At 33.9% G+C, this 22,546-nt stretch overlaps 4 protein-coding genes, 1 long non-coding RNA gene and 1 other non-coding gene across 8 annotated transcripts; 2 read left to right on the top strand and 4 right to left on the bottom strand.

Moving 5' to 3' along the window:
• Positions 1-3,727: 3,727 nt before the first annotated feature.
• On the bottom strand, positions 3,728-3,809 carry TRNAS-CGA (transfer RNA serine (anticodon CGA)). Its single transcript has one exon. It is a non-coding gene; the product is annotated as a tRNA-Ser (tRNA).
• Positions 3,810-4,859: 1,050 nt separating this feature from the next.
• Positions 4,860-6,839, top strand: LOC140818385 (kinetochore protein SPC24 homolog). 2 transcript variants are annotated; one of them, XM_073178332.1, is made up of 5 exons: positions 4,861-5,161; positions 5,899-6,041; positions 6,151-6,251; positions 6,431-6,504; positions 6,586-6,839. In XM_073178332.1, exons 1-5 carry the CDS (start codon positions 5,005-5,007, stop codon positions 6,693-6,695), a joined length of 585 nt encoding a protein of 194 aa, XP_073034433.1. In that variant the 5' UTR covers positions 4,861-5,004; the 3' UTR covers positions 6,696-6,839. The 2 variants fall into 2 exon arrangements, with proteins under 2 accessions (XP_073034424.1, XP_073034433.1); XM_073178323.1 differs by having other exon boundaries at positions 4,860-5,161; positions 6,431-6,839.
• Positions 6,840-7,646: 807 nt separating this feature from the next.
• LOC140818358 (uncharacterized) lies at positions 7,647-8,943 on the top strand. The gene is made up of 2 exons (XR_012114963.1): positions 7,647-8,420; positions 8,501-8,943. It is a non-coding gene; the product is annotated as an uncharacterized lncRNA (long non-coding RNA).
• LOC140818348 (ferritin, chloroplastic-like) lies at positions 8,827-11,114 on the bottom strand. Its single transcript, XM_073178285.1, has 8 exons — positions 10,624-11,114; positions 10,135-10,218; positions 9,972-10,032; positions 9,678-9,765; positions 9,483-9,544; positions 9,338-9,403; positions 9,162-9,225; positions 8,827-9,067 (listed from the first exon to the last, which is right to left on the bottom strand). Exons 1-8 carry the CDS (start codon positions 10,986-10,988, stop codon positions 9,033-9,035), a joined length of 825 nt encoding a protein of 274 aa, XP_073034386.1. The 5' UTR covers positions 10,989-11,114; the 3' UTR covers positions 8,827-9,032.
• Positions 11,115-12,411: 1,297 nt separating this feature from the next.
• On the bottom strand, positions 12,412-14,444 carry LOC140818340 (uncharacterized protein At5g01610-like). Its single transcript, XM_073178276.1, has 3 exons — positions 14,118-14,444; positions 13,265-13,319; positions 12,412-12,915 (listed from the first exon to the last, which is right to left on the bottom strand). The coding sequence occupies exons 1-3, from the start codon at positions 14,202-14,204 to the stop codon at positions 12,545-12,547; spliced, it is 513 nt and encodes a 170-aa protein (XP_073034377.1). The 5' UTR covers positions 14,205-14,444; the 3' UTR covers positions 12,412-12,544.
• Positions 14,445-15,214: 770 nt separating this feature from the next.
• LOC140818329 (protein BREAST CANCER SUSCEPTIBILITY 2 homolog B-like) lies at positions 15,215-22,163 on the bottom strand. 2 transcript variants are annotated; one of them, XR_012114957.1, is made up of 19 exons: positions 21,795-22,163; positions 21,556-21,708; positions 19,643-20,719; positions 19,447-19,571; positions 19,210-19,364; positions 18,835-18,957; positions 18,578-18,757; positions 18,425-18,506; positions 18,276-18,326; positions 18,126-18,201; positions 17,924-18,035; positions 17,787-17,858; positions 16,842-17,037; positions 16,589-16,771; positions 16,301-16,443; positions 16,167-16,229; positions 15,875-16,085; positions 15,359-15,539; positions 15,215-15,278 (listed from the first exon to the last, which is right to left on the bottom strand). XR_012114957.1 is itself a non-coding variant. In XM_073178262.1 (19 exons), the coding sequence occupies exons 1-19, from the start codon at positions 21,949-21,951 to the stop codon at positions 15,216-15,218; spliced, it is 3,387 nt and encodes a 1,128-aa protein (XP_073034363.1). In that variant the 5' UTR covers positions 21,952-22,142; the 3' UTR covers position 15,215. The 2 variants fall into 2 exon arrangements, 1 of the variants encoding a protein (XP_073034363.1); XM_073178262.1 differs by having other exon boundaries at positions 15,359-15,523; positions 21,795-22,142.
• Between the last annotated feature and the right edge of the window lie 383 nt (positions 22,164-22,546).

Genomic DNA, 22,546 nt, shown 5'->3' with positions numbered 1-22,546 from the left:
TTTAAATTATGTTATGATTTATTTTTGGAATGTCAAGATTTTTTTGAGAGCTAGTAACTCTTTTTTTTTATATAATTTTTTAAGTCGTGAAAATACTTTGTTTGTTATTATTAAGTGTGGTCGAAGACATGAATTAATTTTCCACAATGTTGTATTTAGAGATTTGACTGTTTCATAATTCAGTCGTGTGAGAAGAAATATTATTTTTGTATTTTAAAAAAATTCGGGTCTCACGGGTCTACCCGCCCCATTGACATCTCTACGGGTAAGATTGTTGTGGGTGAAAATTACTGCCGTCAATTTTGGTTGAATAAGTAGAGTCGTCCATCTCACTTTTGAGCGGGTTGGTTGAAATTTTTCGACCCATTAAAAAACGGACTTAGACGAGTCAACTCGTGCGAGTCACGATATGAAGTTATGATTATATGTGTATTTTTCAAAGGAAGTTATGAATTTTTTTACATTAATTATTTTGTATAAAATATAGACATGTTTTATTTTTAAAAAATATTTAGTTATTTATGAAAATTTTAATTAATTATAATGATTTTTTGTTTTTTATTTATTTTATTATTTGTGAGCCGATCCACGGACCGGCCCGCCTAACCAGTAACCTCCCTTGGTTTGGGTCGGGTAGGGGATATTCATCCAGCCTCATCGTGAGTTAGCTTGTTTGGGCAAAAACTTATGTGAGACGGTCTCACGGGTCGTATTTGTGAGACGGATCTCTTATTTGGGTCACCCATGAAAAAGTATTACTTTTTATGTTAAGAGTATTACTTTTTATTGTGAATATGGACAGGGTTGACCCGTCTCACGAATTATGACCCGTGAGACGGTCTCACATGAGACTCACTCGCTTGTTTGACAGTAATGTCACAGTACAACTGAAGTTGTTGAGTCTCGGAGATTTTTGGTTTGGAATAAAAGGTAGACATGAATGATCACACTTTGAAACCATATCTTATGATGACGGGTTTTTGGGATTAGCTCACCTCACAATTTAAAATTTCTCGACCTTTAATCTATATTTTTTTTAGTTCATGATCATCAATTATGATTATGGTTTATCGTCGGTCATGATTACGGTTTGACGTTTCTATTTAAACAAAAAACTATATTTCTAAAAAATTGATTAAAAACATTGCTATTTTTTAAAAAATGCTTGAGTATGTTTTTCTTTCATGCATAACATCATATAAATAATAAGAAAATTTGAAAAATCTAAACTAATAAATCCAACAACATGTTTACCTTATATTAAATCAAAATATTATATATATATATATATATATATATATATATATATAATATATATATTATGTATTACATATATATATATATATATATATATATAATTGTTGTTAAAATATAACAAGTTTCCGCTAAAAAATTCCTGTTTAAAAAAACTAAAGTAAATTAATGTTATATATAATAATGTTCCAATTTCCAATATCATTGATTAATTAATTTTTTTAAAAAATAATAATATTTATCATATATTTTTTAATGTATTGACTTTGAAATTATATTAAACAAAAATATATTAATATATTTATATATATAATTAAAGTAATAATTTACGTTATAATATAAGAGTACAAATATTTATTGTTTCAATAAAGACAAATTTATTCTGTAAACTTAAATATACAATGACACGCATCATATTTACGAACTATACAAGTATCTACAATTCTTTTCCGTAATACAATAAATTAAATAAATAAAGTAATTACTTTAAAATAAAAAATTTATCTTAAAATTCGATACTATGTATTTTTAAAGAAAAAATAAGAAATTATCTTAAAATTTGATACGATGTATTTTAAAAGAAAAAACTAACAACATTATTATTTTATAATAACGTGTTCGTAACATATTTACGAAAAATTATCAATGAATAATTTTTTTAGCTAAATTAATTTGAGTAAGTCTCATGTGTGACGGTCTTACAAATTTATATTTTTCGGATAAGTTGACTCGATCTATATCTTGAGTGAAAAATAATAATTTTAATATATAACAATATTTTTCCGTGTGTCGGGTCGATTAAAAGATCCATCTCACAAATTGACCTATGAGACAGTCTCGTAATAATTTCTGTCAATTAGTTTTATTATTTTCTTATTTAAAAAAATATATATATATAATACATTATATGTTTATGTCAATATTTTTTTAAAAATCATTTGAGGACATATTAGACATTTTAGTATAAATAAAGAAATATAAAATATATTTTTTAAAAAAGTGGGGTGTAAATAATATTCCCTTAAATATTTACATTGATCGTATGTATCATTTAATTCCGGTAACATTTTTGGATTTTGTGTTATTTTTATATATTTAACTCTCCATACTCTCTTGGAACAACAACTCACCCTCAGCAAATCGGACAATTACATACGCCATATACACACTTAATGAATGGCTTGCTGTAAGAACGATAGAAACACAGCTAAACCAATAGTCGAATAACAGCACCGAAGTGGTCTGGAGGAAACTCATGGAAGATTTCTTCAAGTGTAACGTGGATGCGGGTTTTGATGCCGATAAAAAATCATTTGTGGTTTGCATGGTAATAAGAGACTCAAATGGCTCCTTCATAATCTGCAGAACTAGTCTCCACAACGGGATAGCTCTGGTAAAGGAAGCAGAAGCATTCGCAGTCCATTAAGATCTAAGCTGGATCAAAGACATGGGCTACGATAAGATAATAGTGGAAACAGACTCAAAGATATCAGCAGATGCAATCCATTATGACTCATCAAATCTCACTGAATTTGGCCTCACTATCACAACCTGCCGGGATATCACTAGGAATCAGAGTTCGCTTAAAGTCGAACAGCGTTAGGAGACAAGCAAATAGAGACGCTCATACTTTGGTTAAAACAGCTCTCCAACAAGCTTGTTTTGATATTTCTGATGTAATTCCTCTTTCTATTAAAACTATAATTATGACCGACTGTAATGTCAAAGTTGAAGTTGGATAAATGATGTTTGTCGTTTAAGAAAAAAACAAACTATCCATACTATCTAAAATATTAAATAAAATATATATAATATCATACTTGTCAACTTGTAATGAAAAATGTATTCATGATTTTTTTTATATTGATTATTTATATATCAATATTATCAACGTCTTATATTGCATGAGTACTGAGATACTAATTTAATATAAAATACAAGTTCATATGTAGTAAATTTACGTATGAAATATAATAAAAAGCAAATTTTAAAATTTAACATTTTGAATAGTAATTTTTTATATTATATTTTTATATTATTATGGAGGATTTGGAATTTGAAAAGGAGAATCTGATATTTGACAAAGTTTATTTATCATTGATAAATCTCTATAATATTATTAGCCTAGAATAATATAAATATGCACGATATATTTAATAATATAAATAAATTGAAAATATATATAGTTTAGTGGTTAATAGTTGTTTACTTGAGTCAAATATTAACCAATATATTTACTTTTTATTAGAATAGAATTTAAACTGTAACCGCTCGCCTTGTTAAGGGCCGGTCACGGGTCACAGTTATTTGTGACCCGGGCATGTCTACTCGGCGATGACATTAGTAGGTTCGGGTTCTGGAAGGTGGGCTGCACTGGCCCGGCTCATTTGAAAAATGGGTTTTATGATTTCTGGGCTGAATCTGTCCCATTCGAAATATAACAGCCCAACAAATTAGGGGCATAAAAAAATGACGTCGACAGCAGGATTCGAACCTGCGCAGGCAGAGCCCAACAGATTTCGAGTCTGTCTCCTTAACCACTCGGACATATCGACAAGCTTTTAGAAATTATAGACTTTTATTTTATTAAACACAATGTAATTATGGAAAAAATTAATTTCCATTCACTATTTTTTCTCTCACACCGATTTATGTACAAAAGGCTGTCACATCAATTTTATCATTTTTTCATACTTTCTTGTTAATTTTTTTTTTAAAAATTTAATTAAAGGTTCACATACGAAACTAGACAAAAATTCAAGAACATGAATCATAAAGTCAGGGCAACGAAACCCACCTATGCTCGAATTCAATCTCAGATTATAAATTATTTAAAACTGTTTACTTTAAAGTTAACAAATTTCAATTTTTTTGCCACCAAATCCATATATCTAAATGAGAATTTATTTTCTTTTTATTGTATGGAGGTGATGTTTTTCATTTACAATACGCACGTATCTATTTTTATTGGACAACATTGGACAACATCATTCATGATGGACAAAAACTTGTGTGAGACAGTTTCACGGGTCGTATTTGTGAGACGGATCTCTTATTTGGGTCACCCATGAAAAAACATTACTTTTTATGCTAAGAGTATTACTTTTTATTGTGAATATGGGTAGGGTTGACCCGTCTCACAGGATTATGACCCGTGAGACGGTCTCACATGAGACTCACTCTTCATGATGATGACAAAAAAACTAATTTTTTAAAGCCAAAATTATGACTTTTGGGGATAAACAATTTTCGCAATACAATTTTTTTTTATATTATTGCCATAATAATATATAAATAAGGGTATATTTACTTAATTCATCGTCCACTCGACATATAAGTGATGAATAATAATCGCTGCATCTATATATCAAATGACTCAAAACATGACCAATCAATTAACCATGATATATATATTTAACCATTTTCTAATACACGTCATATTAGATGGATAGGGTATACGTATTGATCAAGTAAAAATTGATATGAGACGGTTTTACGGATCATTAAATATGAGCATGATTTTTTTTGAGAATGTAGAAAAAATTTTTTTTTTATTTATTATAAATATCGATAAAATTGACACATGCCTCAAAATTTACGAGACCATGGCCAAATCAAAGATACTTTTTAGACAATTATCAGTTATCACCGTCGATCAGAAAACCCTAAAATTTGTTTTGTTTGTTTTACTCTGAATTCAGATTTTGAGAGAGAGATTTGTTCGGTAGTAGGGTAGAGACACCGAGGAAGATGGATGTGGAAGAGTTGATGAAGTACTGCAACAACTTGATTGATTTCTTCAAAGACGAGAAGGATATAGTTGGTCTCCAGCATTTTCTGCGCCATTCAAAAGCTCTTCAGTCTCAGTGCGATAAAGATTTCGACGAAGTACAGTTGTCCATCGAAGGTTATTATTATTACTCCAATCGCCACTGTTTGCTGCATCTTTTATTGGGTTATTAAATGATCGGACTTGATTTAAGTTCTGCGGTTATTTAGTATTTTTTTTTTGTTGTTGCACCATATATGTATTTGTTTCGAACAATCACATATTTGGTAGAGTTGTATACCTTCACACTGATTATCCTATAGGATTTATGTTTTAATGCTTCAATTCGTGTCTAGTGAGAGCCAACAAGTACAACAATGGCTAGAGTTCATACTGTTTCATTGATTTGTTGAGCTGTTTTTAAGAACATAAATGTTGTTAATCAGTTTGACAGACAAGAACTAGGATGTGAGTTGTGTTTTTTTGTGCAGAATTCTCTCTCTCGAGCTCTGGTTTAGCATTTTTTGTAGCAAAGCTACTCTCTTGACTATCAACTCGATTAGAGCTGCTATGCCACAAGACACAAGAGTTCAAATACTAAATTTAGTCCACGTGATACAATAAGACTTTTAAAGGTGATTTGAGTTTCTTCACGATTTGATGCCGATTTGTTCCTGGTGATGCTTTTAAGTTACCGAACCTTTTTATGCCTCGAGTTGTTTTCATCGATGAAATTATGTGTCTGTATTTTGTAATTTTCTGTAGCTGCATCCATATCCTTAAATGAACATATTTATTTGGTTTTGGAGATGAAACACTCTCCCATTATGGGTTGATTATTTTTCACTTGCGTTAATTAATGGTACTTGTCCCAGACTACGAAAAGAAGATAGAAGTATGCAGGCAGAAAGAATCAGCTGCAGAATCTGAAAGCATTGCTGATGTAGAACTAGGTTTGCTCGGAAAAGAATTGGAAAAGAGACAAAAGCTAGAACGAATGCTTAGAGAAGAGCTTAGATAAGTATTGGGTTCATGTTGCTGATTATATTCCGAGTTTTGAAAAACTACTTTCTATTCAATTTTGTTTCCAATTATATTGTATGAATTCCTCTGTTATTATCAACACAGTAACAGTCAATGGAATTGATGATCTGGAGCTTCAGAGGGCCTCTCTTGAAGAACAAATGCAGACCCTAAAGAAATCTGAGCAAGATGAACTGAGATCCGAGTAAGACTTGTTTGAAAATTTTGGGTATTTTAAGTGCTGTTGTATTGTACTATGTTTGATTTTTAATTATTTCTGTTTTCGTGTGGCCTCATGTTCTCATGGCTTAAAATGAGTGGATCATTATCCCAAATTTTCTTCTTTACCCACAGCGGCTAAGCAATTTTGTTTTTATCTTGTAGGATGCAGCTTTCAATGCATGCGTCCGTCACAAACTTAATCCCAAACTTGGATGATCTATCCAAAATATCAGGCCGTATCCTTTTTATTACATTTAGATCATATTTTTCTCCGAGCTTTCGCCTTGGTCGAAGGACCTTTAACTCAATGAGTTCAGATATCGTGGTGAGAGATAAGAAAGTTTTTGACAATTTTGAGTTTGATCCAGCAAAGCATTCCACCTTTGATGCATGTAATGGTATCTGGAAGATGATAAAGTTGCAATGAATCTGAATTCTGGTTTTGTATTTAATCTCACTTGTAATTCGTGGACAACTATTCAGATTACGATTATCATTGGAACTCTGATTCAAGCTTGTTCTTCATGTCGAAAAATGTGTAATCTTTTATTTTTCTGATCTTTGTTGTCTATGGTCTGATGCTTCTTTTGTCTCTGCAAATTGGTGCAAAGTTTCAAAATTTTATCTGTCTTGAAAAGTCGATATACGTTTCTTAGAACATACTGATTTATGTTTCAATTGAATACACGAGGGGAAGATTTGGAAATGCAGTTGAACTTAACCTGCCCCATGATCCATTTTTCGTCACCAATTTCACCTCCAGATGAATACAGTTTCCAGGTTGTTTCCTGCATCCGACGGCATTCCTCTGCGTAGTACATTAGTGCAAGTTTGACTTAGTTTTAGTATTTAAAATAATAAAGAGTAGAAAAAGTGGAATGAATTAGGTCGCTACATTGCCAGAATTTGTTGAGAATTCACATGCTTACTTTCTAGGAACTCACTTCTACTACCTGCACTGCAGTGTTAAATCACAAGGAACGAATTATACCAAACTTTTAGACGATGTTGGCCATATTATCTTGGGCATAACTATTACAACTACTTTAAAGGGGAAAAATTCATTATTTACCTCGGGACGAACCAGGATTAGGCTGGTAAAAGTCCAGATACCTAATTTACCCAAAAAAAAAGAGAGTTCCGAGTAACCCTCTAAAAGATATCCTTCACTTGTTCCGAAAGAATATGTTGAGATCGTCTCATGGATCTTAATCTGTAAGACCGTTTCACGGATCTTAATCTACGAGACGGGTCAACTTTACCGATATTTACAATAAAAATTAATATTCTTATTATAAAAGGTAATACTTTTTCATGGATAACTCAAATAAGAGATCTGTCTCATAAATACGACCCATGAGATCGTCTCATACAAGTTTTTGTCATTCCGAAAAGGGGGCATGCTTTTTCACTTGCCAACACAAGTTATTTAAATTAAAAAATTCCATTCAAATTTATCAAGTATGCATTTTTTTTGACGAGTGCATTATTTTAGTGGGGGAGTGAGTTCATTACACAAGAACAAAGGCACTGAAAATAAAAAACAACCAACCATTTGACCTAGGGCCCCAGTGACACACCAATTCTTCCTACTCGTATGTTTGTTTCTGATGAATATATAGTATTTCTTTCCCAATATTTGTTTTCCTCCGAATCAAGATTCTTCTTTTACAAAGTATACTCCAAATCCAAACATTAGTTTGTTTCAATGGATTAATGTGAATTAAATGGCCTGAATATTGATAACATTTTTGTTCAAAATCTTCTCAACTTCTTGTATATTCATTGGAAAACAGAGAAATAGAATCAAAATTTTCAATGAAGTATCATATTTTCAAATGATAATGTTTAATTTCTTTCAATAGATTTTTTTTAACGAAAAAAATAAATTTAAATTAAAAAAAAAAGATTTAAAAATGATTTGTTCTATACCATTTGTAGGCTGGCTCATGTAAAATAAAAGCAATTAATTAGCAGTGGCTAAGTGACAAAGAAAAATTATATAAATAGGCAAGAATCGAGAATGGCCTTTCAAGAATCCTCGTAAACATGGAGAAGAAAAAATTAATCTCCTTGATCAACAACTCTATTCTTCTCCCAACAAAGCACACCATTGCTAGGGCCGCTTCACTTCTCAAGAATGGAGCCAAAGGTAAACTTACCTCTTCCAAGAAAATTTCTAAGCCATTATGTTTAGCTTCTCTGTAAGTCTTTATCTTTTTCATAATGCAGAAAAAAGTAGTGGGTTGATTACTCTATACAAAGATATGGAGGCGTGTGCCGGATACACGGATATACGGGTGATGTGGGAGATGATACACTCGTCATATCCACCCATTGCAGAGAGGGAAAACAGCAGCGATGGCTTTAAGTTATGGAAATCATGTTTTCAAACAGTATGATAATAATATCGAATTTTTATTCAGAAAATTTGATGCGATTTAGCTTTGCTTCATCTTTTACTTCTGTATTCGTTATTTTTTGAGAAAAATGAGCCAAATCTCTTATTCTTGCGAATTTAGAATCAGTTGTTCATGTTCTTGAAGTGTAACAGAGCATAAAGGATAACAAAACTTGTTGCTAAACATATCGTCTGGCTAGTACAGAACGATTTCTTATTGAAAACCAAACGATAACGACGGTAGGATAGATTTTGTCTTACACTTCAACATTCAGCAGTAAGAAACCAAATAACAGAACTGATAACCGGGACAGAATAGCTATTCTGATATATGTCTCGATTTCTTTGAAGTACTCCGTCACCTTAATGAAGCAGCATCTGATCAAAGTGCCACACACCTGCATGGTCGAAAACGAATATTTATTCAGTCATCAGAGAGATTTTTTATGAAGTTGTGAATACATCATGAATAATAGTTGGATATGGTCATACCGTGTCCTTTTCCAACCCTCCTCAATTGAGCTACATATTCTGCAATTTTCTTTATGGCTTCGACCTGGAAAGTGCGAAACAAACCCGTAAACTCGATTATATCCCTTTTTGTATTTTTGATGCATTCTTAAGTGCAATTTGATTGGTAAAACAAAGTCCACCAAGTTGATGATTACCTGCTCCCCTAAAAACTCACTCTCTATGAAATCTGTCATCTGAGGATCGTTATTTTCGTTTGCCACCTGTTTCGAATCCAAGAACAGAGATCAGCAAATAACCAGAGACATAACTTGACAGCATAAAATGTCTCAAAATGCTTACACCGTGCACTTTAAGAAGTTTTTCATTAGTTAACTTCTCCAAGGACAAGGCAAGTTCCATTGCTGAATCAAGAGATCATAGAGAATTCCAGTAAGATTTTTACAGAATATATAATATAATGGATTCCATTGAAAATGGGATCCTGAAAAAAAATGCAATTGAAGAAAACATGATTTAATAGGTCGAAAAACTCACCATACAGTGCATCACCCTTCTCGATATGATCAAAGTCGGTGGGTGGAAGCTTGATATGATACAGGATAACTTTCCCTCCTCGCTTACTCTACAATTTCTCAAAGTTAGAACCAGAAAAGGTGGCAGTCACAGTTAAATAATGTCTATCTAAGATAGTTTGATTCTTGTGTTTTCTTCTGGTATGAGATGTGGCGATTGTATATATTATTGGGTACGAGTCTACATGAAATTTGAAAATTATTCCATCGTATCTCTGTTGGATTCGCCAATGGACAACAGCATATCATGCAATACCTGATATTTCATAAGTTTTTCTGCATGTTCTCTTTCTTCTTCACTGGACTCCTTAAAGAACCTGCCACAAATCATTATATTAAACATTCAAAGTAAATCACAAGAAAAGTAACGTGAGATAGAAAGTCAAGAGCAAGAAAACAAGCGAGGATTTTGCACTTACTTTGCTAGGCCTTTTAGAGCAACATTATCCCTGTCAAAGTAGGCATAAAGGGAGTGGTACACATAGGACACGGAGTATTCCACACTGAAACAGAAGGAAGTATCCATATTAACGGCATGTAGAAACATTCTTATGCAGGCCAAGTTTAGTAGTTTTTGCTCAGTTTAAAATAAGCTGCACCACATCTAAAGTCTTGGGTTATTCCAACAAACAAGCAGCAGCTATGGTCATGATTTGAAATCTTGAAACACCAAACGAAGATATGCTCCAATAAGAGGCCCCGAATTCATTAAAAATACCCCAGCTGGCCAGCTGGCCGAAGATTCTTGAATTTATCAAGCTTTTCGAATGTCATTATGCCCTTCTGACTAAAAGGACCACGATATTTACCCACCGGATGAATAATCAACGTATATCAACCCAACGTAGAAATATAAATCTTAACAACAAGTTTTTAAAATAAACAAGTGAAAATTGTCCAGAACTCACTTGATCTGCTCATTAATGGCATTCTCACACTCTTTGGAGTACCTCTGGCGAGCAAGTGAATCAAGAGGAGCCATTGGGACCATAAATTCATTTTTCTTAACCTCTTCAAATGGCTGAAACACAAGCCCAGTGAGCGGCAAACTCGCGGTCTCATTCGTGGCACTGGTCGCAAAACCTTTGTCGCGTGTTTTCGCCAAAGAAAGACTCAGGCTTGAGGGAGAAAGCGAAGATGTAAAGGTATTCAAGCAAGGAGATGGTACGGTTGAGATGGCATTTGGATTGGTTAAATCTTGTAAGAACACAAGATTCGAAGAACCACGCGATGAAGGCATGGAAACAGCTGAAATCGCCTGAAGAAACATCATTTTATCCAAATGATTAAAGGGTTTCAAACAGATCACAAAAGAAGAACAAGAAGAAGAGGTAGGAATTGGATTAACACAAGTGCAGAATGGGGTGGCCGTGGGATTCCTTGAAAGTCCGGTGGCTGAACTATATAGAGATGGCGAAGTCACAATTGTAAACCTTTAGCCATTGAAGAAGTGACACGTAGCGTACAAAATGGGCCCATCTGGACAATGGCGTGTGGCAGGCTCGTGTCCTAATCCACAATCTTGTAGTATTTAATGAAATATCCGGAAACCCATCATTACCTAAATCCAAAGCAAAATTTTGTGTGAGACGGTCTCACGAGTCGAATTTGTGAGACGGATCTCTTATTTGGGTCATTCAAAAAAGTATTATTTTTTATACCTAAAATATTACTTTTTATTGTGAATATGGGTAGGATTGACCCGTCTCACAAATTAGTATCCGTGAGACGGTCTCACATGATACTCACTCAAATCCAAAAGGGAAGGTATCTTGGCTTTTGTAATCTGTTCACACGACGTGGAGTTCTTGAATTTAATCCGTTAATTTTTAACTTTCGGATTTCGGTTTTTCTGTTTTCCATTTCGAAATGTTTAATCCGATGTCTGATTTTTTTTTCTTCGATTCGATTTTCTAACAAAACAATACGGTTATTTGATTCGGTTTGAATAAATACATAAATTAGTAATTAAAATATAATATATATTTGTTTTGTAAAACTTTAAAATATAAATTCTGAATGAATTAAATAATTAATAATCAACTAAAATAATTTTTAATTTACTAAAACATCTATCTCATACAATATACGATCTAAATAAAATTATAAACAAAATTCTAAATCGAATAATATAAACTTCAATTTTAACATTTATATCCGAATTTAAAATTCGATTTTCAGTTAAGTTTGATTTTTAATTTTTTCGATTTGAATTTACAATTTATTCGATTTTATCCGCAAAATTTGAAAACCCTATGGAAAAATTGCCATGGAAAGATGTTATCTTGTTGCAGTGATTTGTCAAAAGATAACTTTAATATTTTGGAATTTTGCCAATTTTTAATTGCTTACGGTGATCCATTTCAGCTTTTAGGAAATGATATTTGGCTGCACTATTATAGAAGAATTAATACTTTATTTGCAAGATCGATTTTTATTTATATATACTTATTAGTTTGAACATGTTATCTAGTGTCAGTGGTCTAGTGGTAGAAATGCACCCTACTCCGGTTCCGGTTCGCATCCCGGCTGATGCACGTTCTTTTTTCGATACGCAATTTTTTTTAACAATTCTTACGCTTAACAGGAGACTGGAGAATCCTTTCCAAGAAACCTAGGTAAGATCCTATGTAAATAGGAACTTATCAATTCTTAAAAAAGTTAATCTTGGTTTATCTGAATGTGAATTAATGTTCTAAATATTTGTTTTCAAAGAAAAAATGTCAGTTCAAATTGAATAAACAATTCACAAAATGCTACATATAATTTTCAAGTGAAAAGGGTCCAACATCCCAAGAAACAATGCTGCAACTCGAGATTAGAAAGATACTAGAATTTGTCAACACCTATCCCATCTCTGAGTACCTCGTATGCATCCCTGCTTCTGGTTTTCCTAATACCAGCAGTGAAATGAAGCTTTGATTGTTCGGATGTAATACAAGTCACTTTGACCCAAATCATCACTTTAGTTTTGATTCCCTCTATGTCAGCCAGCTTACCCTTCTCCAGATATCCGGTTATAGTATTTGCAAAACGTAATACAGATGAATCCTTGTAACCAACCTCACAGATTGATGGAATATAAACAATCAGCTTCTTTGTTTCCTCATCGAACTCGTAGTTCGTGGCATCACGGGGAAATATTCCTATAGCCAGGTCATACTCCTTGAGAAGTTCTTGCAGAGGTTTTTGCATCTTTCCTGAAAAAGACAAGTTCTCTGTCACACTTGACGGAACACTCTGATTAATTGTTGTAAGCCTTTCAGAACAAGGACCAAATGTTCAGAGCAGATCTAGAATTCGGGAGAGAGGGCGAGAGGGTAGATAGAATTAATTTTGGTGGAGATAAATCATGTCTTGATAAAGAACTGATGCTTAAATTGGTGAAAGATTTCATTTTGCATTTCAAGCGAAGCAGTTTGATCCTTTCATTTTATGATATAGAATGAAATATGTACTAAATGATGCGTTAGACGTAAGATTTTCTTTCCATAAGCAATGTGCAGAATCTTAAAAGTAGAAATGCAGAGAGAACAGCAAGAATAGAACCTTTCATCTTATTAACCAGCCATTTGGCTCCTCCTTCGATACTATTTGATATTGACTAACAAAGAAGAAACCAGATTAGCGTCAGGACAAAGATAAATGGGATGCAAGAAATTGACAAGCAAAATAGCTCAGAGGCAAATATGTCATCATGTCATGAATAATAGATAATAAGCAGTAACGAGCTACTCAAGCGACGTAATCCCCACTAAAGGCAATATAACTCGACAACATTGAATAAAATAGCAGGCATTCAAGATCCAAAACGTTTTTTTATGTTAATGGAAAGATGATTCAATCGATCTCCAGGTTTCAGGCTATTGCATAATGCAAAACTTAATTCAGTGAAAGAAGAGAAAAGACGACATTGTGGACAACTCCTGGTAAAAGAAAGTCTCCAAATATTGAACAGAAGGGAATCCAGTCACGATTTAATCCAAAATGTAGCTTGACGTGTGTTCTGCAGTTCTTCAACAGAAAAACCATGTTGGTGCTAAAACTACTCAAGACGATATTATCAAATCACATCACCTCATCGGCATTTGTGGCAAATTTTTTGAAACTACAGGACGATTTCGCTATGTCTATAGTTTGCTATTCCCATTGTAAAAGTTTTGTCAAAATTTTGGCATGTTCAGACAATTGATTCATTGATCATATGTGTTGAATCTTGAAGAGCCAACCTTCGGTCATTTCAAGGCACCGAAAATCCTGTTACTCTTAAATCAAAAAACACGCACATTCAAAAAATATTGCACAATTCAGAAAAACGAAGATCCCAAAATTCAAGTAATAAACTTTCGAATTCGCCAATTATGGTAAACTAAAATGCAAAATTCAAGAATGAGAGTCTTACATTAATCTCATTTCCGACCGAAGCAAACTCCTTGTTGGCTTTTTGGCCCAACCAATACGAACCCACCTTGTTAAATATCTGATCCATCAACAGATTCACGAATATCAGTTTCTACAATGTGAGGACAAATTCACAAATATTTTCACGATCTGTGAATGATTCCGCCTCTTCGATTTTCTCTCTCTGACGCAGTGGTTCCAATTCAAGATCGAGAGAGAGGCTTCTTGATTAAAAAAAAAATAGAAAAAAAAAAAGAAGCCTTTTCCCCCACAATTCGATGGTAATGATTAAAGTTGACTGCGGCTGTAAAAATTCTAATGTACGGTGAATTTTTTTTTCCTACCTTCTCATGCAACCAACGTCCCACAATTTCAAATGAAATTTTTGAAAGTAAATATTTTAAATTATATGGGAAAATCATATTGTATAATAATGTAATATAAAACAAAAAGTTTTGAACTTAACGGAAAAATAAAACAAACATAAAAAGATAGAATAATTCGATGTATGATGATACAAAATTTCAAGAATCTCTTAAGTTTGTTGAAAAATATTGATTATCCATTAAAAAAATTGTTAGATTTAACAGTGCCAAAAAGATCTATGTTTTAAGTAAAAAATTCCAAAGAAATAATGGCGCTCGTATTTTAAATATTTATGGCATTACCATTATCATAATTCATACGTAGTAAAATAAATACACCTTAAATATATTATTATGTAAGATGCAGTAGATTTATACCAACATCCATCTCAAGATCGTGCCTTAAAAAAATGCACATATCCGGTATATGGATGTTTCTTCATGCCATATACCTTTACCACCTTCTACGATAAGAATAAGATTTTATTTGATTCAAGTTTGCAAAGATTTTATTTAGTATGCAAAAAAAAAAAAGCAAAATTACATCAAATGTTAATCACAGCATCTATAATAACGATAAGAATAAGATAATATCAATCCTTTTGAAGTAAACACTTTGATTTTAAAGTTAAAAACCTATACTAGTTGCTCAGAAAAAAAAAACCTATACTCATTTTCGTACAAAAGTAAATATACAAGTTCCTCTGTAATGAAGAATGAATCTTCTGTTAGATTCAACACCCTTCTTTCGAATGTTTGATTATAGCATGAACAATTTCCTTGAGCTTCTCGATTACCTGAGTTTGGAAAAATAATTGTTCTTTCATCCTGAGGGTGAATGAATTTGATAATAGGAAGGAAGATGTGAAAGACGTACCGATGATGTTTTTGCCCATTTCAGAACTGAAGCAGCGACGTCTTTGAGGTGGTTGCGACCTCTATCATCATAAGTAAGAAAATAATCTGAATTTTCAGCAGCTTCTGCCACCCATAAGCCATTGGCTTGATCTTTAGGTCTCTTGATCAGATTACAAAATCCAACCTGCAAACGAGATAATCTGGAACTTCTGATTGCACCACTTGTATGTTTCAAACTAATTAAGGAACACAATGCATGTGTCTACCCGACAGTTCGGTTTGAGTTATTACTGCCTATACTCATGCAGATTATGATTTGACAAGGCGATAGAGATGAAGTTTATCTAGAATCACCTCAAGTAACTGTTTTTATAGCTGTCATTTTGATTACATCGACAGTTCACCAACCAAATGCAAAATATGGCCGAACTTCGAGTAACATATTAAATTTGAGTTTTATTTGTTCGGCAAATAAGTCGGCAATAAGATGATTGCATAGGCCGTACTTACGGGTTTTGAAGTTTTATATGCTTACCACAGATCCTGCAACATTTTTGTTGACGGGTGCAAATGACTCACTCTCAACATATGGCAAGCTGAAGCTGACAGCGAGTAATGCATCTAATGATTCTTTTGGACAAGATTCAGGTGTAGATCCATCAGTCACAAATACCCACTGCTTTTTTTGAAGACCTTGTACATACACCTCTCCCACATGAACAACAAACGCAGCAATATCAAATTCACTGTTAAGTATGAGAGCAACATTAGCGACTGTTTTTAATCTTTATGCAATTTTAGAAGCATCTTTTGCAAGTTAGATCAACCTGGAGAGAGAAACTTCACCCAAATTTGATATTGTTATTGATGAGCGAGGGATGAAGAATGGTCTGCAAGAAACATCCATTATTGTTGCAGTCATGCAATTTATTTCTCAAAAACCACCTGTGCAGCTGCTTACTCAAAATTTTCCATTTTTACAGGAGAAAGAGGTGTCCAAGTGCTAGTTGATCCTCTTGTTTGTAAATAAAGAGTGCCTGAATCAGAACTAGTTGGTGCAACACCTCCAACAGAATATGCTTTGCCCTCACACAGTTCCTGTTTCTGAACCAGTAAGAAACAAGACACTTGACGCATCAAAATTCTTGTAACTACAAACGAAACTAGCATGTGAATAAACACAGCAACAGTATCCAAAGAAATTGCAAGTAACAAGAAAATTTATGACATGGATGACAAATAGATTCACCTGTTTCTCAGTCGGGTACCATATTGTAATCAAGCCTTCATGTGGACAATATTTCTGCTGATGACATTTAACTGTTAACCCAACAACTCTTACCCGCATAAATGGAGTTACCTCTCTCTCACTAAGCCCAGCAGCCTCCAGAGCTTTCTCAATAGATTTTTCCATGTCTGTCTGTCTAATTGCCTAATACAAAGGAATTGCCGTAGAACTTTTGTATTATGTATGCTCAATCAAGAAACAAGCGTTCACGTACCTTGAGCTTAGCTTTATAAGAAGCAAAAGAACTTAGTTGTTTTGAGCTCATCCCTGCCATTAAGATTTCTGGTTCAGCAGATGTCTCAAGTAGCTTCATGATGTTGGCCCCTTCTTCACCATCGTGGTTGTATTCTATATCAACGTTTGTTTCCCATTTGAATGCAGATATGATCCCTTCCACAACAGCAGATCGCCTAAAGCCCAAAAGAGAAAGGAAAAGAAAAAAAGAAAACTCAATGATCAGGCACTGGATTTTCTTTAACTCAAATTTTACACAAGGAAAACTCATTTAAATTATGGGAAAGTAGAATTATGTAACTGTATAAGGTGTTTAAAAACTCAAGATTTAACCAAGATGCACGGCCTTGAATTATTCTTTAACTTTCTCTTCAATTTCAGGAATCTAATCAGCTAAGTGATCAGGAAGCAACTTTCTCTTCAATTATGTAACTGCTTTATAATTATAGATTTTAGAACCCGGTTCCATAGATCATGCTCACCAAGAAGAACTTGGTATGGAAGGTGTTAGTATTTTTTCAAACTACTATTAATCTTTTTTTAAATAAAAAAACACGAGAGTAAGGGGCCCAAAATTGGAAGCACGGATAAGGAGAAAAACTTGCTGTTTTTTTTTTTCAGTTTGCTAGTTCTAAGGTCCCACATTCTACTATTACCAAAAGTGTGCACAGGGATAAGTAAAATTGCCACAAAGAGATTTCTCCCCGTTCCTTTTTCTATGTTTAAATATCTCTCCAAGCTATATTTTCTAACCTCGTGATTATATGATGTCACTGAATGCTTCATGCATTTCAAGTGAACTGTAAATTATGTCAGGTTTACCTAATCTAGAGGCACATTAAGACGATATATGATACTGAAGTTACTAAAAAGATTTCTCTTAAAAAGAAGCTCAATCAGTTTACAATAATGAACCAAGCATCACCTTTGGTTATATAAATGTGTCACTTCAGTTTCCATCCTCTGCGATCTCACGGTGACATTCCCGCTATTCAACCTGAATGAGATAATCTGGTCAGACGCAAAATGGACAAGAATTATAATGTGCGACACTTGGGTTACCTTTCCCTGTACAAAATTGGATATATCCTTGTAATCCCAATTAATGTGCTGGGGATTGCCCCTCCGGTACTCTTGATGCATCTAAAAGCTAATGGAGCACCAGCACTTTTACCTATACACATATGAAGCCAATCCGGAGATTTAAGGATACCACAAATGTGTAAGAAGATATTGTAGAACGTGTGAAATGAAGCACACTCACAGAACCCCAATCGTTCAGCCCAGTGACATCTGTATGTACCATTTAGGTGCAATGATAAAAAAGATGTATGTGATCCCTGAGATCCAAGTTAGCTCTAGTTAAGAAATGGCAATGAGTACAAAGTTTGGCAAACTGAAATCAGGAAATAACCTCTAAGGGTGAAATAGGCCCAATCCATCCACATAGTTTGGCTCCCCAGATCTTCAGATGACAATACAAACTGTAAGTTTTTAAAAAATTGACAAAAATGTCAAATAGTAGAGGAAGCACACTTAAACTAATAAAAAAAGATACATTACCCTAAGCTTTTGCCCCAAAAACAACTTCCGAGAAGCAAGTTGCTGGGATAGTGGTTCATCCAAAAGAGCTTTCACAGAATACCTAATAGATTCTACAGTTACACAGACGGAAATCAACTTTCAGTAAAAGCATTAGAGAAAAAAGTTCTTTACCACCCATCAGTTAATTCTATTTTGCCATCTCCACCATTGACGTGCCCAGGCCCAGACTTAGGGTCACCAAACTCACAAACAGAGGAAATGCACAGCACCATCATTGAAGAAGGTACCACATCTCCATCTAAAACTTTCCTGATTGCAGATCGATGGCCATGGACTACTTCTCTCTCATATCTAAGAATGATTATGCAATAGGGTAACAATAACTTCCTCAAACCAAAACTTAAAGTAACAATAGGAATCATGCATACCTGTATTTCAATTCTTCAAGCACGTTAGAGACCGTCAAAAACTTTCCCAAGAATTTGTCCGGATACCTCCTCTCATATGAGGCAAGTTTCCAGACGATCCATTTATAATGATTTGAAACCCACCTATATGAATTGACATTGAATTGAAAGTATAGATAAAAAATGTGGGAGAATGAACCAAAAAAAGCTATTGTCAAATATGAGAATTATACACCTCAAATCAATTCAAAGCATACAATAACAACCAAAAGCTACAGAAAGATGGCACCATGAATAGAACAGTGATCTCTTCATAGCCAATCAAAAGTGACAGGTATTACATGCATCTTGCATGGCCATGTAAATTATGTTGAAAGAGAACAAGATCAAGATTACTCTTTAGTTAAGCATGGAGAAGAAGCTCCCGACTTAGACAGCATCAGGTGCAAAGCCTCTGGTCCAATGTCAACAGAAGCTTGTTCACTCTGAAATGTGTAGCTTTCAGCAGCTTTTGGGTTCATTTTCATCACATGTGCTGGTAAATTCTCCAACTAGTTTAATAGAGAAACTTAGTCGTCATGTCAAAAAGAAAAGTAATCAGTAGAAGTAATGATTATTACATGTAAACAGTACCTTTATTTGAATGGGTGGAAGCAGTGAAATGTAGTCCTTCACATATGCTCGTGGAATCTGGCGTGGATATCGCACCGAAATCTTCTCTTTGCAGCATTGTTCTTTAGGAGCCAGTCTAGATAAATCTAACAAGAACATATCATTATGATACATATGATGCCAAGAAAACATTTATGCTCAAAGCTTGATCCTTTACCATTAGGAACCGAGGTATTCTTTGTGTTCAAAGGGGTGACAAATGAGCTTCGAGGCTTTTTGAATGGAGATACAGAATTGATCCTTCCATTTCTTCGCTTCTCGCCAAAATATCGCTTACTATCAATATGATTTATGCTGGTGCTATTTGTGATATCAATCAAGGCCACATTTGATGGCCTCTTCAGATGGTTGAGTGAATCATTTTCATTTTTGGAAGAATCCACATTTTCTGATAGTCGCTTACTTTCAAAGGAATTTTGATAGCAAACAAGGCCATTATAAGAGGTGGAAGAGGTGCTGCTTGCAGCCTCTGCATCAAATTTATTGATCAAGTTGTTCCCAGGTTGCTGTAACTTAAACCTACCCATCAACTGCTGGTGGTATGAACTTGATCTAAGAGGAGATGTAAAATTCCTTGAGGAACAGTTGAAATTTTCTGTTGTGTTTTTCGAAACAGGTGTGATCAGATCAATTTTTTTCTTTGTACAACTGGCTTTTCTATTGTCGAGTGTAGGATGCACTGAATCAACTGAGTTTGCTTCATTTAAAAAAGAATCAAACTCCAAATTTCCCAGAAGGCTTCTTGCTCTTTGCAATGCATCGTTAGAGACCGATATAGATCTACCACCAGCAGTATGAAATTTGACAGGAGAAGGCTTGTTAGCAGTATTCATGAAGTCTGGAAACTCTTCGGACTCACTCTGGATTGAATTACCGTTGGTACCGAAAGGTGTCAAAACCTTGCTATAGCTATTACAGTTTAAGTTGGTGTCATCAGTCTTTAAATGAGGTATCCTTTGCCCGCCATTGAGCTCTGTACAAGTCAATTGCTTTTTGGTTGGTTGAAAGTCATGTAATGGGTCATCGCCATAATTTTCTTCCACGCCTAATAATGTTTTTGCTCTAAGTAGGCCAGCAGAAGATATGCTGACTGTTTTACCAGAGCCTGTCTGGAACATGGAATTTGACATGCTACCTATATCTTCAAACCTATTCTGCAAACCATATTTCAATGGCTTCAGCGAGTTCATCCCTAACATTGGTTTTAACAAACCATTTGCTCTCCCATTTTGGCCTGCAATAAGTGTTTGATGAAAGATGATGCTGCATCGCTATACCTAGAAATGCTTAGAGACGGTAATACTTCACCAAAGCAACAAGATCTTCAAAGTTCTTTAGCAGTTTCTTGATAAATTCTAGTATCTTATTGTAAATTAGCGTATTGGCAAGTGACAATCAGATTGTGTTCCACAAAAATCCATAGTCAGATTACATTAGTCCAATAACTTGAGTCCCTGCCTTCATAAGTATCTTGATATTTTTTAAATTATGACTCTGTCCTTCTGAAATGAAAGGACGTGAACAAAATCGTAGCCCTATAAGCAGATTTTGTGTAGACTATCCAAAAAACTTCTCCTTTTCACTGATACCCTCTACTGAGATATAATGTTCCGAAATTATTTAATTTCATTGTTAAGCTACACAAAAAAATATTTATTCGGTCTTTGAAAAGGTCGAGACTGAGAAAAACGAGACAATTTTCTCAAAATAAATTCATATTTAAGTGTCAAAAAGTTTAAATTTGGTCATCAGTATTAAAAATATAACTAAATCTACAGGATGACATTCCTTCAGAATAAATTATTAAAAGCAAGCCACCTTCAAGCTGGTGATCTAGACTTCGATAGCATTTCGAATCTGAGATGTTCGATCTATTTATTTTTTCCCAAAATCATGAATTCAGCCGCCTAATGCCGAATAAATATGGTCAAACATTACAAGTGCTGGGAACAGTTTACATATTTGTAGGCTAAGTTTTAAAAATAAATAAAACAGATAAACTATTATCCCGCAGTGCTGCAGCTAAAGAACAGAAATACAATACAAGCCAACAGGAATCAAAATCTCTACCTGCATCAGCGAACACCTCACCCACATCACCGAGAACTGAACGTGCTTTTGCTATTGAAGACTGCTTCACCGCAACTGATTTCCCCATTCCAGTTCGAAACATAGGTGAATTATCCACGTTACCCTTCTCATTCTCCAGTAATTTTGAACGACCTGCTTTTTTTGTTGTGGAAAATCCTTTTACAAAAGATGGGCGTTTATAAAATCAAAAATCCGAATTAAATAGATATATAAATTGCCTTGAATTAAGAGATCTTGCATGGAAGGAAGGCGAGAAGTGTCGTCAACAGCTCGTAGAGCTGGGGCATCGCTTTGACCTTCTCTCCATAGCTGTTGATCGGATTCTTCCCACCGGAAATGACTCCCGGCGTCGGCGAAAACCTGCCATGTCGACATTACTCGGTCGAAAAATGGGGATTAGCTCCTCTGGTTCCCGAAGAAACCATTGTCGGAGTTCAGATTCGGCATTTTAACAAAGCGGGAATTTGTGACTTCTTTTCTGAATTAGCGCCAATCTTACGGCAAAAATCGGCTTTATAGGTCTGGGCCTCCACAATTGGGCCCGAAAATAAATTGGGCCTATTTCATTCTCCGGCACAAATTCTTTTGACAGTCATCGTGAAACGTGTTCGATTTATATTATCAAAGTAAATTAATATTTTTGAAATAGAAAATAATATATTAAAATAAAACATGTCCAGTCGAAAACTATCGCACAAAATTAATATGAGACTATTTTTATTTTTTACCTTTAGACATATATATTCGGAATATTATTATTATTATTATTATTATTATTATATTATTATTATTATTATTATGTATTATTAGTATTATTTAATTATAACACAACATTTGTCCTATTTTGTCATTAATAATTTTGTTGTATATTATATTTAGACCTCGTAAGCTCCATTATACACAAAACTCATTTTTCAGTAGCATCTCAAAATTGCTTTTCAGAAAAGTTATGTAAATGCACTAATTATTT

Source organism: Primulina eburnea, chromosome 2 (assembly GCF_022965805.1).
Source record: "Primulina eburnea isolate SZY01 chromosome 2, ASM2296580v1, whole genome shotgun sequence".
NCBI lineage: Eukaryota > Viridiplantae > Streptophyta > Magnoliopsida > Lamiales > Gesneriaceae > Primulina > Primulina eburnea.
This window is presented reverse-complemented; position numbering and strand designations above follow the sequence as displayed.

Bases quoted from the DNA above. Each gene is read 5' to 3' on its own strand.
- LOC140818340 (XM_073178276.1), bottom strand. From the start codon at position 14,204: ATGGATCAGATATTTAACAAGGTGGGTTCGTATTGGTTGGGCCAAAAA. The intron at 13,320-14,117 runs GTAAGACTCTCA...CTTCTTTGTTAG, and splicing joins CGGTCGGAAATGAGATTAAT to TCAATATCAAATAGTATCGA. The intron at 12,916-13,264 runs GTTCTATTCTTG...TGTCTTTTTCAG, and splicing joins GCTGGTTAATAAGATGAAAG to GAAAGATGCAAAAACCTCTG.
- LOC140818329 (XM_073178262.1), bottom strand. From the start codon at position 21,951: ATGTCGACATGGCAGGTTTTCGCCGACGCCGGGAGTCATTTCCGGTGG. The intron at 19,572-19,642 runs GTAAAGGATCAA...TGTTCTTGTTAG, and splicing joins GAATACCTCGGTTCCTAATG to ATTTATCTAGACTGGCTCCT. The intron at 16,772-16,841 runs GTACGTGAACGC...CCTTTGTATTAG, and splicing joins CTTATAAAGCTAAGCTCAAG to GCAATTAGACAGACAGACAT.
- LOC140818385 (XM_073178323.1), top strand. From the start codon at position 5,005: ATGGATGTGGAAGAGTTGATGAAGTACTGCAACAACTTGATTGATTTC. The intron at 6,042-6,150 runs TAAGTATTGGGT...ATTATCAACACA, and splicing joins TGCTTAGAGAAGAGCTTAGA to GTAACAGTCAATGGAATTGA. The intron at 6,252-6,430 runs GTAAGACTTGTT...TTTATCTTGTAG, and splicing joins CAAGATGAACTGAGATCCGA to GATGCAGCTTTCAATGCATG.
- LOC140818348 (XM_073178285.1), bottom strand. From the start codon at position 10,988: ATGATGTTTCTTCAGGCGATTTCAGCTGTTTCCATGCCTTCATCGCGT. The intron at 10,033-10,134 runs GTAAGTGCAAAA...GATTTGTGGCAG, and splicing joins GCTCTAAAAGGCCTAGCAAA to GTTCTTTAAGGAGTCCAGTG. The intron at 9,545-9,677 runs GTGAGTTTTTCG...CTCTTGATTCAG, and splicing joins GAAGGGTGATGCACTGTATG to CAATGGAACTTGCCTTGTCC.